Source organism: Stegodyphus dumicola, chromosome 1 (assembly GCF_044657685.1).
Source record: "Stegodyphus dumicola isolate Sdum_Otavi_A_Nest chromosome 1, ASM4465768v1".
Classification (NCBI taxonomy): domain Eukaryota; kingdom Metazoa; phylum Arthropoda; class Arachnida; order Araneae; family Eresidae; genus Stegodyphus; species Stegodyphus dumicola.
Genome location: NC_140768.1, coordinates 23,526,179 through 23,540,709, shown reverse-complemented (window position 1 = coordinate 23,540,709; position 14,531 = coordinate 23,526,179). Strand labels below are relative to the sequence as shown.

General features: G+C 28.1%; 1 protein-coding gene across 5 annotated transcripts in view; it reads left to right on the top strand.

Annotated features, from left to right (window-relative positions):
• Positions 1-14,531, top strand: part of LOC118197440 (structural maintenance of chromosomes protein 6-like) — a 144,280-nt gene that overhangs the window by 55,742 nt on the left and 74,007 nt on the right. For all 5 annotated transcript variants that reach the window (XM_035368956.2, XM_035368954.2, XM_035368955.2 and 2 more), the window contains one exon: positions 8,949-9,115. In XM_035368956.2, coding sequence (XP_035224847.2) covers positions 8,949-9,115 — 167 coding nt within the window. The remainder of the gene's footprint in view (positions 1-8,948; positions 9,116-14,531) is intronic.

Sequence of the window (14,531 nt, the reverse complement as noted above, 5' to 3'; positions counted from 1 at the left end):
GCATTTAGATCTTTTCAATTTATCATTCAGGAAGTCATAATTTCACAAAATAATAAGTAACATATTGATAATATTAATATAAAATAATAAAAAGTGCCAGGAATATTTAACATAAAATAAACATGACATATTACATTGTTATCCTCACTTGAAGATTGTGAAATCTTTTTGCTTTTTTTGTTTGAATAAATTTTTCCTTAAAGTGTTATGTGGGATGCTAAGAAAGAGACATGCAAATTATCTAAAATGCAAGTAAAAGAATTATTGCATGAAATTAATTTATTTGCTATTTTAACTTGTAGAGATCATTAGATATTGGGAGTGAGAAATATGAAAAATAACTGTACTCTCACTGCAATTTGAACCATGGATAGTCCATTGCTATCTGGTTGTGCTTATTTCTTACATCATCAGTGGGGATGCAATAATTCCATATATTTTCGCTCACGTAAAGGGTGACTATAGAGGATCTGAATCCCAGTCAGCTAAATCAAAGCGATAATAAGTTTCCATCTATCACATTTTAATTTGGATACTACTATAGGAATTATTAAGCCTTCTTCAGAGCTATCATGAAAATACACTTATACTTCCTCTCTGATTCTAATCATGGACCTTTCAGTTTCATTTGGATATGTTAATTATGTGCATTACAAGAGCATTCTTCAAAGCTATGATAATTTCATTCAAATTAGGTTTTTCCCATATTTTTTAATGCTGTTTTCTCAGAATACTAAATCTGCACATTTGTGGTTTTGGCATGATGATAATGATGATACCTGTTCCTGCAGTATTTTGTGCAAAATTATGTATATATCTAAACATGTATGTATCTAAACATATATGTATCTATATGTATGTATCTAAACATGTATATATATATATATCTATATATATATATATATAGATATATATATATATAATAAAATTCCATAGTCAAGAATTCTAAGTGTATGTTCTTAACACTTAAAATTCTAAGTGTATGTTCTTTTCTGGCGTTATATTTTAAATTAGCGAAGTTGCCGAAAGTAGTTAAGGTGGGATCGATAAAGTTTTCTTTTAATATTTGTTCAAATTCTGAGTAAGTTTTTAGCTCATGGTAATTTTTAATATAGAGCCAGAGGGCTTTTCCCTTAATGTAACAATAAATATTTTGAAGTTTCCAATTTTCGTCCTTATTTTGGCAGACTTTGTTAAAATAACCTAACCAAGTAATTATGTCACTGTCCTTAGAATCTTCAAATAGAATAATATTTAAATCTTGATTCACATTCAGTGAATGTTCAAGATTAATGGGTTCCTGATTTGTCAACATTGTAACTGAAACTTTAAAATTCTCTTGAGAACAAAAAATGTGCATTTTTCTCAAAATATTTTTACAATAGTTAAAATATATTTTTTTTTAAAAAACAAAAACTCTTCAGAGTATTATCGACACTTCATAGAATAATAGACTTAAATAAAAATTTTGTATTCTCAAATTTTATGATTATCACTACACATTTCAGGATAATATCAAATCTTACTTAGAATACTATTAATTAGAATAAAACTTGAAATTTAAATAAACTCGTAATTACTTTAACATAATATATGTAAAACAAACTATTGTCGTAGCAACTGAGTTCACACACTGAGAAAAAGTAATTTCTAAAAATATGTTCTTACTTGGCTGTTGAGTACACTATTTAATCCTGCTCGTTTGTGTGCTGTTAAAAAAAAAAAAAAAAAAAAAAAAAAAAACACACAGCATAAATGATTGAAATTCTTCAGCTTCTTTCCAGCAGACGATATCCAAATCATGCGGTTCTAATTATGAGACGCGCTCAAAATGTGAAGACAAAGCTGTATCACAATTCACAATTCTTCAGTTGTAAAAAACAGACACAACTTGCACTTAAAATGTTCTTTCTCTTCCATTCGAATTTCATTCCTCTTTGGGTATACCCGTCCTGCCGACTCCTTGTGATGTAGCAGCTTTTGTCCGGAATAAATAGATTGGTGAAGAATCATACATGTAGTCGTAGCTTAAATTATCAGACGGTAAGTTTAAAAAACAGGACCCATTTATTATTGGTCAGGAGATATAGCAGTTACAAAACCAGATATCCGGAGTAAATAAAAGAGAATTACTAATAACTTTTTGTATGAGGTTTACTGCATCGTTACATTAAAGAAAAGACCCCGATATTCCTTTGCAAGTCCTTTTTATAGCCTCTGGAAAGGCGGAGCTTCCAAGAAATGACGTCAACCTCGTCAGCCATTCCAGTTTGCTTATAAATATTTTAAATATTTCCAGAACATTCTATAACTGTACATGTAGAAAAGGCGGGAAAAACAACTTGACTACGGGGCTGTGGATTTAATTCCACATACTTTCAAATAAGAGACAGTCGCCATTAAAAAATGAAAAGAACATACAGTTAGAATTTTAAGTGTATTCTTAGCTATGGAATTTTATTATTATATATATATATATAATATATATATATATATGTAGTATTACGATATCCAGAGTTTCATGGAACATATTTTTAAATTTGGAACAATTATCGATATTTTCCCCCTTGTGTTTGGACAAAAATAAATTTACTCTTTGAACATATAAGAAAAGCTTGAGCAGGTGCATGGCCAAGGCATAACTGCTGTAACATACAAAAATGTGCACTTTTTGTTTTTTTAAGTAGTCTAAATTGTTTTCAGTGACTTTAGTTACCTGTTGTTATAATCCATTTGGTACATTTGAATCAGCGTTCAAATGAGAGCAATACAAAAGTTGTTCTTAGTACTTTTTTCAACTATGATTTATCTCAGAGCAGTAGGTAATTGACTTTATTTGTTACCCATTCAAGCAAAAGTTGTCTTAGGTATTTCTGGTCTGGTGTTAACCAATAATTGCTCTAATTTCCACTTCAGTAAGATATTTTGTATTGAACTGATGTACATAATGCAATGGGAGAGATTTTTTAAATTGAGTAACTAAAATTAGGTCATAAATAGTTAAAATTTTTATATTTTTGTGTGGAAAGATTTTAGCATTTCAGTGATCTGTGTACATTTCATTGAATTTTTTGTTCCCCAGAAATAAAATTACATCAGTTAATCTTTTTAAAAAATTCTGTGATCTTTAATTTTTTTTCATTGCATTAAATCATCTGTTGCTTTCTTCTGTATATTAAAAGAATAATATATATATATATATATATAAACAAATTTAAATTTAATTTTTAACAAATACGTATAAAAGTAAAAAAGCAAATTTAAATCCTAAAAAAGGAAAAAAGCCAAAATAATTTTTAAAAAAATGTGCAAACATATAAAAGATTTAATACTCAAACTAATCTACAGTATCATTTAAATTCAGAAGCATAAGCAAATCAAGTGCAAAATCAATCCATGAAAATAAATTCACTAATTTAATAAATTAAAATTAAATTAAAAATTTTTTTAAAAAAATGCATATGTGAATGACAGTTGAGTAGGCAGGAGACAGACTTATCAAGGGGAAGTTGCCTCCAAACCTAACTCTCCAATCATTCAATTCGTGTTTCATCATTCATGCAGGCAAGGGTAAAAGTCAAAACCATATATATATATATCACAACGGTCAGATATTTGTCTTCCAACATTAATTTTAACGGTTTTTTTTACGTGTTTACAGTTTTTTTTCCAGTTTTTCCAGATAAATTTTTTAAAATAATTCTACTTAGTTCATATTTTAGTAATACAGCATTGAACTATTTCGTGGAGCTACAGCTCCTGGTAACTTTTTAGCAAGATCGCTGCAATGTTTCTACCTACTATTATTTCGTATCTTTTTGCAGCATTGTGCGCAAACAATTTTTGAGACCAAATAGGTCTTTCGTCTCATTACTAGTTAGCTTTACAATTTCTATTTCAATTATATATATATGTATATATATATATATAAATTTAAACAAATTTAAATTTAAATTATAACAAACACGTATAAAAGTAAAAAAGCAAATTTTTTTTTTTTTTAAATTTTTTTTTTCTTTTTTTTATAAATGTGCAAACATATAAAAGATTTAATTCTCGAACTAATCTACAATATCATTTAAATTCAGAAGCATAAGCAAAACAAATGCAAAAACAATCCATGAAAATAAATTCACTAATTTAGCAAATTAAAAATAAACTAAACAATTTTTTTAAAATGCATAAGTGAATGACTGTTGAGTAGGCAGGAGACAGACTTATCAAGGGGAAGTTGCCTCCAAACCTAACTCTCCAATCATTCAATTCATGTTTCATCATTCATGCAGGCAAGGGTAAAAGTCAAAACCAAAAGTAAAAAGAAATACCAATAAAGTGGTACCCTTAGAAATTAACATTTAAGAATTAAATTAAATTTAAGAATGAAGTTCTAAAAGGAAAATACAAATGAAGTCTTTTGAGAAACAAGCAAGTAAAGTCAAGGTTAAAATTAAACTTATATATATATATTATTTCTGATCCATATGTCTTTAAAGCAATGATTATTTTTATGTAAAGATGATTTTTTTAAAAATATTTATAATCAGTAGAAATTCCATAATTTTAATTATTGAATGGCTGCTTTAGCAGAGGCAAAACAAGCAAAACTTTAATTAAATATTGGTCTTGTTTTGGTAAAAAAGAAAAAAGGCCTGTATTTCAATTTTATTTAGTTAACTTAGCCATAAATATTTTGACTTAGTTATTTACATTAAATTACATGGCTAGTTTGAGCTGCAGGTTTATGTCAAAAAATATAAAATAGATTTTAGTTAAAGAGTTTTTTAATTTTATCACCTATTTGAAATGTAATTCTTAAAATTAAACATTTTATGAGACACACATGCCACAAAACTGTCTAAATTTGAAAAATTATAATTTATAGGGGGAGGGAAGAGGAGAAGAATAATTGTAGAATTAGATTTGTCTTAAAATGTATTTGCTTTTCATTATGAAACTTTTGTAAAGTGGTCATTTAAGTTTTCCCAGCTCTGTTAGTTCCAGTAGCATCTTGCTCTCATATTTTTCACCAAGGCATCTCTCATCCTAGGTAAATAACTCTTGAGTGCTTTGCCATAATCAATTAATTTAACCTTACTTTACATTTTTTTAAAAATATTTCATCTCATATTTGCTGTTTTCATAAAAGTTCATCTTTTCATAGGCATTATGCAAAATCATACACTTTGATCCTTTCTTTTGTTATTCTTGATTGCATTATTATATGTATTAGTAATCTGAAAGGCATATACTTACACTTTATAGCATTTATTCTTTATTTATCCTCTCTGGTTAGGTTTACCATAATATTTTTGCCCATAATTTTGTTTACTACCATATTGACAAAATACTCACAACAGAAAATTAACTTGAAATAAACCTGAAAAAGCTACTACTATGATTGAGAAGGCTTAGCAAAAAACTACAATAAGTTAAAATAAATTTTAAGTAATTCATATCTTATTTATTAATATGCAAAATTAATAGTTCAGTGTTAATTTAATAACTATCACTGCAAAATGAATAGTTCACTAGTCATTTTGCAGCTTTGTAGAGCTTTTACCATAGATTCAGCCATTCTTCCTCTTTCATCAAACTATATGTTCCTTATTGATAATTCTCTTTCGACTGGTGCCAAAGTGCCTGATGTGTCGAGAATATATTCTGTCATTTGAATTGGACTGGCTGTGTTTTATTTGAAATGACTGAAATGTATTTATTTTTCTTTCTACTTTCATTTTTCCAGATTCCATAGTTAGCTGAACAAAAACTTTTAAAATCACTAATTAATAAAAAAGCTAATATTTATTGTATAATTTGCCATCGTTTTATTAATTTTTTTCATCATGTCCATGATTTCTAGCAAAGCATGTCACTGCACATTTTTGAAGTATAAGATGTGCTTAAGCAAGACACTACTATTAGTTCTCTCTTTCTCATTGTTTTTGTGGAAAACATACTTGAAAGTTTTTAATTGAATAAGGAAGGTGAGATGCTGGTAAATGAGATGTTGGTTCATTTTGCTTCACCTTTTCCTTTTTTTTTTAAAGTAAAAATGTGTCTTTGATACTTTTGTTTAAAACTAAAGTATTATTTAGGATTTTTGTGTGTATAAGTGAATTATTTCAGTTAAAGGCATTATATTTCTCTTGGCTTCAGAGCTAACTTAGCAAACTTGTTTTTTTTCAGTGGGCACTTTACTTAGCAAACCTGGAATATATACTGTTACATTGAGCAGTAGGAAGATATAATAAAATTAGACTCTTGTTACCAAATTGTTTATGTAAGCAGTATTATATGTTTTGCTGTCAAACACAGTTATGTGTTAGTTATGAACACTAAAGTTTGGACTTTAGTGTTCATAACTAACAATAACAATAGTCAGCAAGAAATTGACCAAAAGTTTTATATTGTGCAGGTATCTCCTGTTTATGTATTTGATTTGGCAGACTGAATGATTATCATCACATATAAAACTTAAATGTTGGAATTTTCTGAAATGTTAATGGCAGTTAAAGAATACAACTACTTTGTTTAATTTGAAATTATGCAAAAATTGTAAAAAATGTATGCTTTTTATAAAAGGTTCTATATTGAAAGTCTTATAATCTGGCATTCAGTGGTTTGTCATATGCTATAATCTGTCACCCCTTTCACCAACTTTCATGTTATAAAATAATGATACTAGCAAGTCATTCAGCAGTATTTAAAATGTTTTGGCAGTTGCTTCATATCTGTTTGCCATTTTCAGTTAGTCTTTTATTTAAAACTTTGTGTTTATATTGTTGTGCATGTATGGGTTTGTAATAGATTGAATGCACACAGGTCCGAGGATAGGTACATACAACACAATTTAAAATTGCATGATATGTAAATGTACTTGAAACTGCACATTTATCTTACCTATTATGATGGCTGCATGAGTGCTTTTGGGTAATTTCCTCATATGTAAAATAAATGAGGAGAATTTTTATTTAGGAAGTCCTCCATGCAAGTATCTTTCCCTTTAAGTAAATATCCTCATATGATTCCCTATTTTGAATTAAACTAACAAACATAGAGAGAAATGTGAAAATTTTGCCTTTGATATGAATATATCAATAGAATTGATAGAAAAGTGAAACAGAAAGATAATTAATCAGATTGCTGAGAATGAATTGATAAAAGAATTCATTTTCAAAAATAAATAAATTGTTCATAATACGAATAAAAGAAACAATAGATATTTTAATTTCACATCTGAATTGGAGAAATGAAAAATTAAAATGAGATAACTTCCATTTTCTAACTGATGAAAAAATAATATCATTAGATTTAAGTGTTTTAAAAGAAACAGCTTAACTTAAAATTTAGCACTTAAATATCCAAACTGTATAAAAGCTATGAAAATTTCATCTGAAATAATATTTAGTTTAAGAAATGAATGCTACTACAGTTGCTCTGCATGTTTAAGCATGATTGATCTTTTGGAGATGATTCAAGAATGCAGTTTAATTCACTCATATCTGAATTTAGAAATTGCATTAAAAATGTTTTTAATGTTGTGAATTTTTCTTGTTAAGGTGAAAGAAGCTTTTAAAACAATTAAATAATAATAAAAAAATTATTGAAAATCTACCTTTAGTCTAAAACATTCTCAAATATGGCTTTTTTTTTTAATAGACCATAAATAAAGTTAACAGGTAAATTTTGTGAAAAAAATCAATCTTGCATTGTTAAATAAAAAAAAAAAAGTGAGAGAGAGAGAGAATGTAAAGGAAATAGTATATATAAAAAAGAAAACGTGAAAGGTTTCAGACTTATATTACATTATTACATCCAAAGGGGCGTTCTTTTAATGTTTTGTGCATTATCTTTATTTATCAAATATCATGTTCTATGCGCTCAAACCATAAAATTCAGTTCAACAGCAATATCTCAAAATAATTTTAAAATGAGCATATTGGTAGAATTTCTAATACAGAATTTCTAATACATTTACTAATACTAATAATCTCACACGCTCGAAATAATTTTTTTTTCATACAGTGCTGGCTTTAAAATCCTTGAGTTTGTTAATAAAAAATTCTTTAAAGTTTTACAAAATATGAAATCGATAATAAAAGAAATTTCAAATTTATGCTTCCAGATAGATGCCAGTATTCACAGTAGGATTATGTCAGTCAAAATTTGATGGCTCTAGGTGCCATTGTTTTATCACAGTGCGAGAAACATACATACATTTATGTGGATTCTTTATTATTTAACTTCTTTAAATATAATATAGGGTAATCATATTTGGTGACAACAGTTTGAAAAGTGAAACAGACATTCGGAGCGATTCGACATGAAAACAATAGTCCCTCATAGACAAAGACCCTTTGGACTAATAAATTAAAAAATAAATAAATAAATAAATAAACTTGAATATTAGTGCAGTATTTATATATTAACTATATTACTACTTATATCATTTTAGTATTATTTGTTTATTAAGGTGGTTTTTACACTGAAAAATTACAAATTACTGCATGACTAATTTTTCTGAAGATATAAATTTATGATTCAAAATATTATAAGAGTTAGGATATTATCATTTAATGTAGTTAACTTTGTTGACTATAAAAATGTGCAGATACACTTAAGGTTATTGTATATATAGGCCTGCATTTATGTCTGCTTTAGGTAAAAAAAAAAAAAAAAAATCTAGATATGGCTGTCTGTTGTTTTATTTAGGAAATTCATATTCATATATTTTCATTCATTGCATTTGCATTGTTTAATTATATGTGCTTTGCAGTGCATTTGGAAAGATTAGTGTTTTTTGTAAAATGTAATTATTTTTCCATTGTTCGTTTGGCTATTATTTGTCCTCTTTTTTGAGGGTTTAGAACGGTTATTTGCATGCATTTTCTACTTATCTTGAATAAGTATTCTTATTTCAATTGATAAAGTAAAATTTTGTGTTTTAGGGCTGAGAAAGGAATGATGTGCCTTCAGAAAAAAACTGCTCAAAATGAATTAATGCATTTGAAAAATTCCATAGATAATAAAAGTGCCTTTGGTCCTGAAATAGAAAATTGTCTTAGAGAAATAGCCCGTTGTGGAGGCTTTAAAAAATCACCAAAAGGACCCATTGGTAAATAATTTCTTTTAATAATATAGTTTTAATTTTATTTATGCAAAGGTAAATTCTAAATTGAAGATTTTACTTTATGAAACAAAAACTCGCATTCATAATCATACCTTCATAAAAGGATTATTCACAAAGTAATAAGGTTAACACATCTTTAAAATAGCTGTACGTAAAAAAGTAGACAGCTGTCTATGTCAGAAAAACCTGTAATTTCAGTCACTTCTTATTAGACATCACATGATAGTAATATCATAGACATTTGTTTTTCAAGCTTTAAAAGTTGTGTATGTATATTCACATAATGATTTGGGAGCATAAGAGGCAGTGAAAATATTTTTATCTCTGTCTTTCATATTTTTGTAATAATATATTTTTCCTAAAAAAGCACTCTAAAATTGAAAATTAGTAGAAAATTAATACTGTGCATAATAGTTGATGGAACTTTAAATTTATGTAATAAGTATTAAAGATCATCACTTAATTTCTTTAAAATTATGCATTAGTAGTTTTTCATAAAAAATGTAGCTTACAAGAATTAGAAAATTTAAGATGACTGACTGCATGAGATAATCTACATTAAAATTGTTTAATTAATTGTATTAATTATTTACTGAAATTCTTTTAGTAAAAATTAAATCTTATTTTGTTTCAATCTATTTGTCATCTTAAAGTGTCATTAATATTTTCTTATACAGGATGCAGTTAATTGTTTGAATCTTCATGATGAAATGTGTCAGGGTAGCTATATAAAATTTCAATAGGGCTATATAAAAGCTATATAAAATTCAATTCAAATCAAAAATTTCAATTTCGATTTATTGAGTTATGACAAAACACACTAGGGATATTTGCCTAAGGAGAGTACTTTCTCGGGAACAGCATCATATCCATGTTATACAATAGGAATACCACAAATTTTCATGCCGCCAGCTGGCTCCCCGGGTCAAACTACCAACATTCAGTGATTTTACTGCTCAGCCAGTGGGGGCTATTTCAGCAGGGGAATAGTAGTGGAATAATAATTATTACATCTTTCATAGGGAAGATTGAAAATTAAAAATTATATTTAGGAAAATTAAATGCAGATTTTTTTAGAAATAATACATAATTACAGTGGCAAACAGTGTAATTATGTATTGCACTAGTTCCAACTTTTCCTCTAATAAGACCAGTGTTTCTGAAAATGTAAATAAACATAGGTATTAAACATTATTTTTCCAAGATGACCATATCCACAAAAGATTAAAAAATTATGTTGAATCAAGAATGGTCATTTTAATGAGGATTATTTTTATTTAACTTTACATTTAGACATTTCTTATAAGTACTGTAAATATATTATTTAATATTTTTGGATATATTGTATTCAAAAAATTTTTATTTATTGCTTGAGTTTTTATAACATAGAGTGAATGGTCATCTTAGGATGATCATCTCTAAAAGTGAGCAGTATAGTTATGAAACTATGGCATTAACTACCACCTTAAGATGACCACCTTCATGTAAGGGTGAATCAGTTAGAACCATAAATGGTCATTTTAGAGAGGGTCTGCTGTATTTAGCTTTCCTATTTAAGTAATTTTTATTTTAGCTAACATATTGATTTTTTTATTTGAAAAATTTACAACTATTTCATGTTGTTTCTTAACACGTATTGAATCATCTTGTAGCGATATCCTCTCAACGAAGTAAAAAATAATCAGAAAGTTGTGAAAGATTGTTCCATATGTTGATAAGTAGATATTTTATCATGGCTGCTGCTAAATTCTGAATGATTATTGCTTAGGAAATGTGGTTTCAAGGAAAACTGGCTCATATCAGTAATTAGAACAGAAATACTGTCCAGTGTCATTTTCTTAACATCATGTTTTTGCTAGGAATTTAAACAGTCATACCAGAAATCAACAGCAAAATTGCATTAATATTTCTGGGTGAGATTTAATTTTGTGGCAGTTCCCCCCCCCCATTGGAAGTACCAAGTTTTAGGCAACTTGTAAATTTTAATTAAAAGTAAAGATTAATAAAATAAAAATTTCTTTAGATTGCATGTGAGAGGATAAGAATAGCATATATTTTACAGTGACTTTCATAACCAGCTGTTGTGAATGAATTTTAAAAAAGTCACATTTATATAAAAAAAAAAAAAAAAAAAAAAAAAAAAAAAAAAAAAATCACATTATTTTAAACATTGTATAAGCATAAGATTTTGAATGTAAATCATAACTAAAAATTAATATTTGTTTTTGCTTCCTGCATTGATTATCATTTAATTAAAGTGATTAGAGACAATACTTTTTGCTGCCTTGTATGAAGTAAAGGAAGTATTGTAATTGCGAAAAATTTCGGGGGTATCATATTTCATTGGAAATATCTATTTTCACCATTTGCAAATACTTTGGAAGATTTTTTTGTGTGATGTCTGTGCATATGGACAGAATAAATTATTCTTTTGAAAAGGGATTTAAAATGGAGTTTTTATGACATCTGTATGTATGTGTATATATTTCATATAATTCACAGTTATCCATAGAATATTGAAATTTTGTATATGAGTCTGCCATAGCATCTAGTCGCGCACCTCACTTTTTTATTTCAGTCGGTAGTACCAAAAGTATACATACCATATATTCCAGCATATAATGTGTAAAATACAAGTTATATGCTGGATACAAAAAATAAGATCAAAATTTATGGATGTGCATTATACGTCAGATATAAACACGATAAAAAGGAAAAGATGAGAATACAACAATTAGATTTCTAAATGCTGTTTATGTAAAAGAAATGACATACCTTATGAACTTAATAATTTTTATTGTCGAATAACATGAAAAGTTCATCATATTCAGCTTCTATCATATCTTCAGGCACATCATCGAATTCTGTTTCATCTTCACCATCACTGTTACTCTGATCCATAAATAAATAATCATCTTTCTCTAATCCATCACTCTTTTCGTACTGTGATCTAGAAGTAAATAATCATATCTTAAAATGACTGTTGAATTATATTGGGTTTAATTTTATTTCATGCTTTTATTATCCACTCAAACACTGTTTCTAGACTGCAAGACACATTTGGCCTTTTTTGTAATTGTTTTTTCACTTTCAAACATCCACATATTCCACTGTTATTTTAAATTTTCTTTGAATGGTTTATGGATATGCATATATAAAAGCTGAACAAATGGCGTTAATCTGTCTGGAATAACTGCTATGTCTGTATTACACTCTTTCAACAGTTTCATCGTATTATCTGTTAGAGAGCCTTTGAACGTGTTCCAAACTAAAAGATTTTCTAGATTCTTTAAGGCAACTACATTGAATTTTGCCAAACATTTCTTATCCTGAAATTCACATCGCTTTTGTTTGTCCATCCGTTCTTTTGAACAGGAATGAAAACTCCATTTGGAAAAATGCATTTCGGCATTATCTTTCTTTTCAAAATCACCATGGGTTTTAATTTTTACTGTCTACTAAGCAGGAAAACAGTATGGTGGTGTGAGACTTTTTGTGACCTGTTATTTTAAATGAACCATTTTTGTTCCTTTCACATCAATTGTTTTATATTGTATCATACCAAATATTACTGGGGATTCATCTGTATTTCCAACATGTGACAGTAATTTTTTTTTTCACCTGCTTTCTTAGGTCAATAACGTATTTCTAGAAGCATCAATTTGCTGACCAAATCTTCCGAAAGCCTTTGTGAAATTTTTGTCATTTCTTATAAACTTAATTATTCCATGCCATAAATCAACTATGCCAATCCAAAGTTACTTGAAAGTTTTCACTTTCATTTGCATTCTTTTTTTGCCCACTTAAATGCAAGTAAATATTCACTGTTTCTTGTTACCATTAATCCATTCTGGCAATTTTCTGGACCCAGTTTGCAACATTTTCTTCTAGGATAGTCCATTTCATTACTCTTATATGCAAAGAACATTTATTCTTTGAAATATTAATTGCTGTGATTTAATTTTTCTTCCACTCACATATGGAGCTTTCACCAACACCAGGCAGCCTTGTTGCATTACGATTTGCATTTTCTTTCGCAAATTGAATGACTTTGCATTTGAAACCATCACTGTGTTTGTTACCTTTGGCAGGAGCTATATTTACTACTAAAATGTATTTCAACTAAAAATGTAGTGACTTTGATGCTCACTTCAAAATCACACTTTCAAATGAAACACAGAAGATTGAAACTACAGAAAAAGAAAACACATGACTTATAATTCTGTGAATTCATTTGGGTCAAAAGTAAATTCTTCACCCAAATTATGTCCTCCTTTTCTCGAAATGCTAGAATAACATTCTTATAGGCACCTACATTAAATACAACTCACTCTCTTTGCAGAATTATTTAATCCCTGAGGGAATCCCCCCCCACATATTGTTCCCCTTGTCAATTCAGCATATCATTGTTCAAAAGCCATAGAAAAATCTTCAAATCAATGATTCCAAAAGGTAAGAGCATCACACATGAATCTTTCAGGTTTTTTCATAAAGAAAAGAGTGTGTTTTATATGGTGAAGACACTTAAAAATTGAAAAATATAGTTTGGAATTTTAGGCACGTGTTATACAGTGATGCTTATTGTGTGGCGGAATGTAAAGTGCATATACAGAGGGTGTTCACACATTTTTCTTATGATTTTGCAAGCTTTTATATATGAACAAACCTTAGAATTTTATTTTTTGATATGTTCAAGCTGATAGTCCTTTTGTTGAATTATCATACTACATCTTGATTCCCAAGTAAAAGTCCTTTTTCTTGAAACATAAGGTTTATTTTATTCCACTCCTCCTTCACAATCTTCCTGAGTCCATCCAATATTTTGGGATGCCACTTGTAAAGAGCTTGTTTTAAAAGTCCAAAAACACAGTAATCCACAGGAGCATCAGGGGACTTCAGTGGGATGCATTTAAAGGAAATAGTTCCAGTTTCATTTCTCATTTTTTCAAAAAATAGAGCAGTAGGTTTAGAGGTATGGTTTGGAGCCTTATTCTAGTTTAACCCAACACAGTGAAGACTATTTAGATAAAGAGATGGAATTTATTTTTTAAAAATGGTATTAAACCCTATTTCTGATAGTAATCCAAATTAATTTTGACATTTTTTTCTACTTTCCTTATTTTAAGTTTTCCATTATAATTGTATCCAGTAATAACCATAAAACCTTTAAAAGAACTTTCCTTGTTTTCTCTGAACCAACATATTAAGTCTTTTTCGGTAGTAAATCGATCTTTTTCTACTGCAATCAGATAAATATATCCAAGCCTCATCAATTGAAACTACAGTACAAAGTCTTTAATCCAGACTCGTCGGGACTTCAGCGATTCCGGATCAGGGTTTTTTTCGAATTATAGATCATCAATTTAAATCTGGTAAGATGGCATGCAGAAATTATACAATT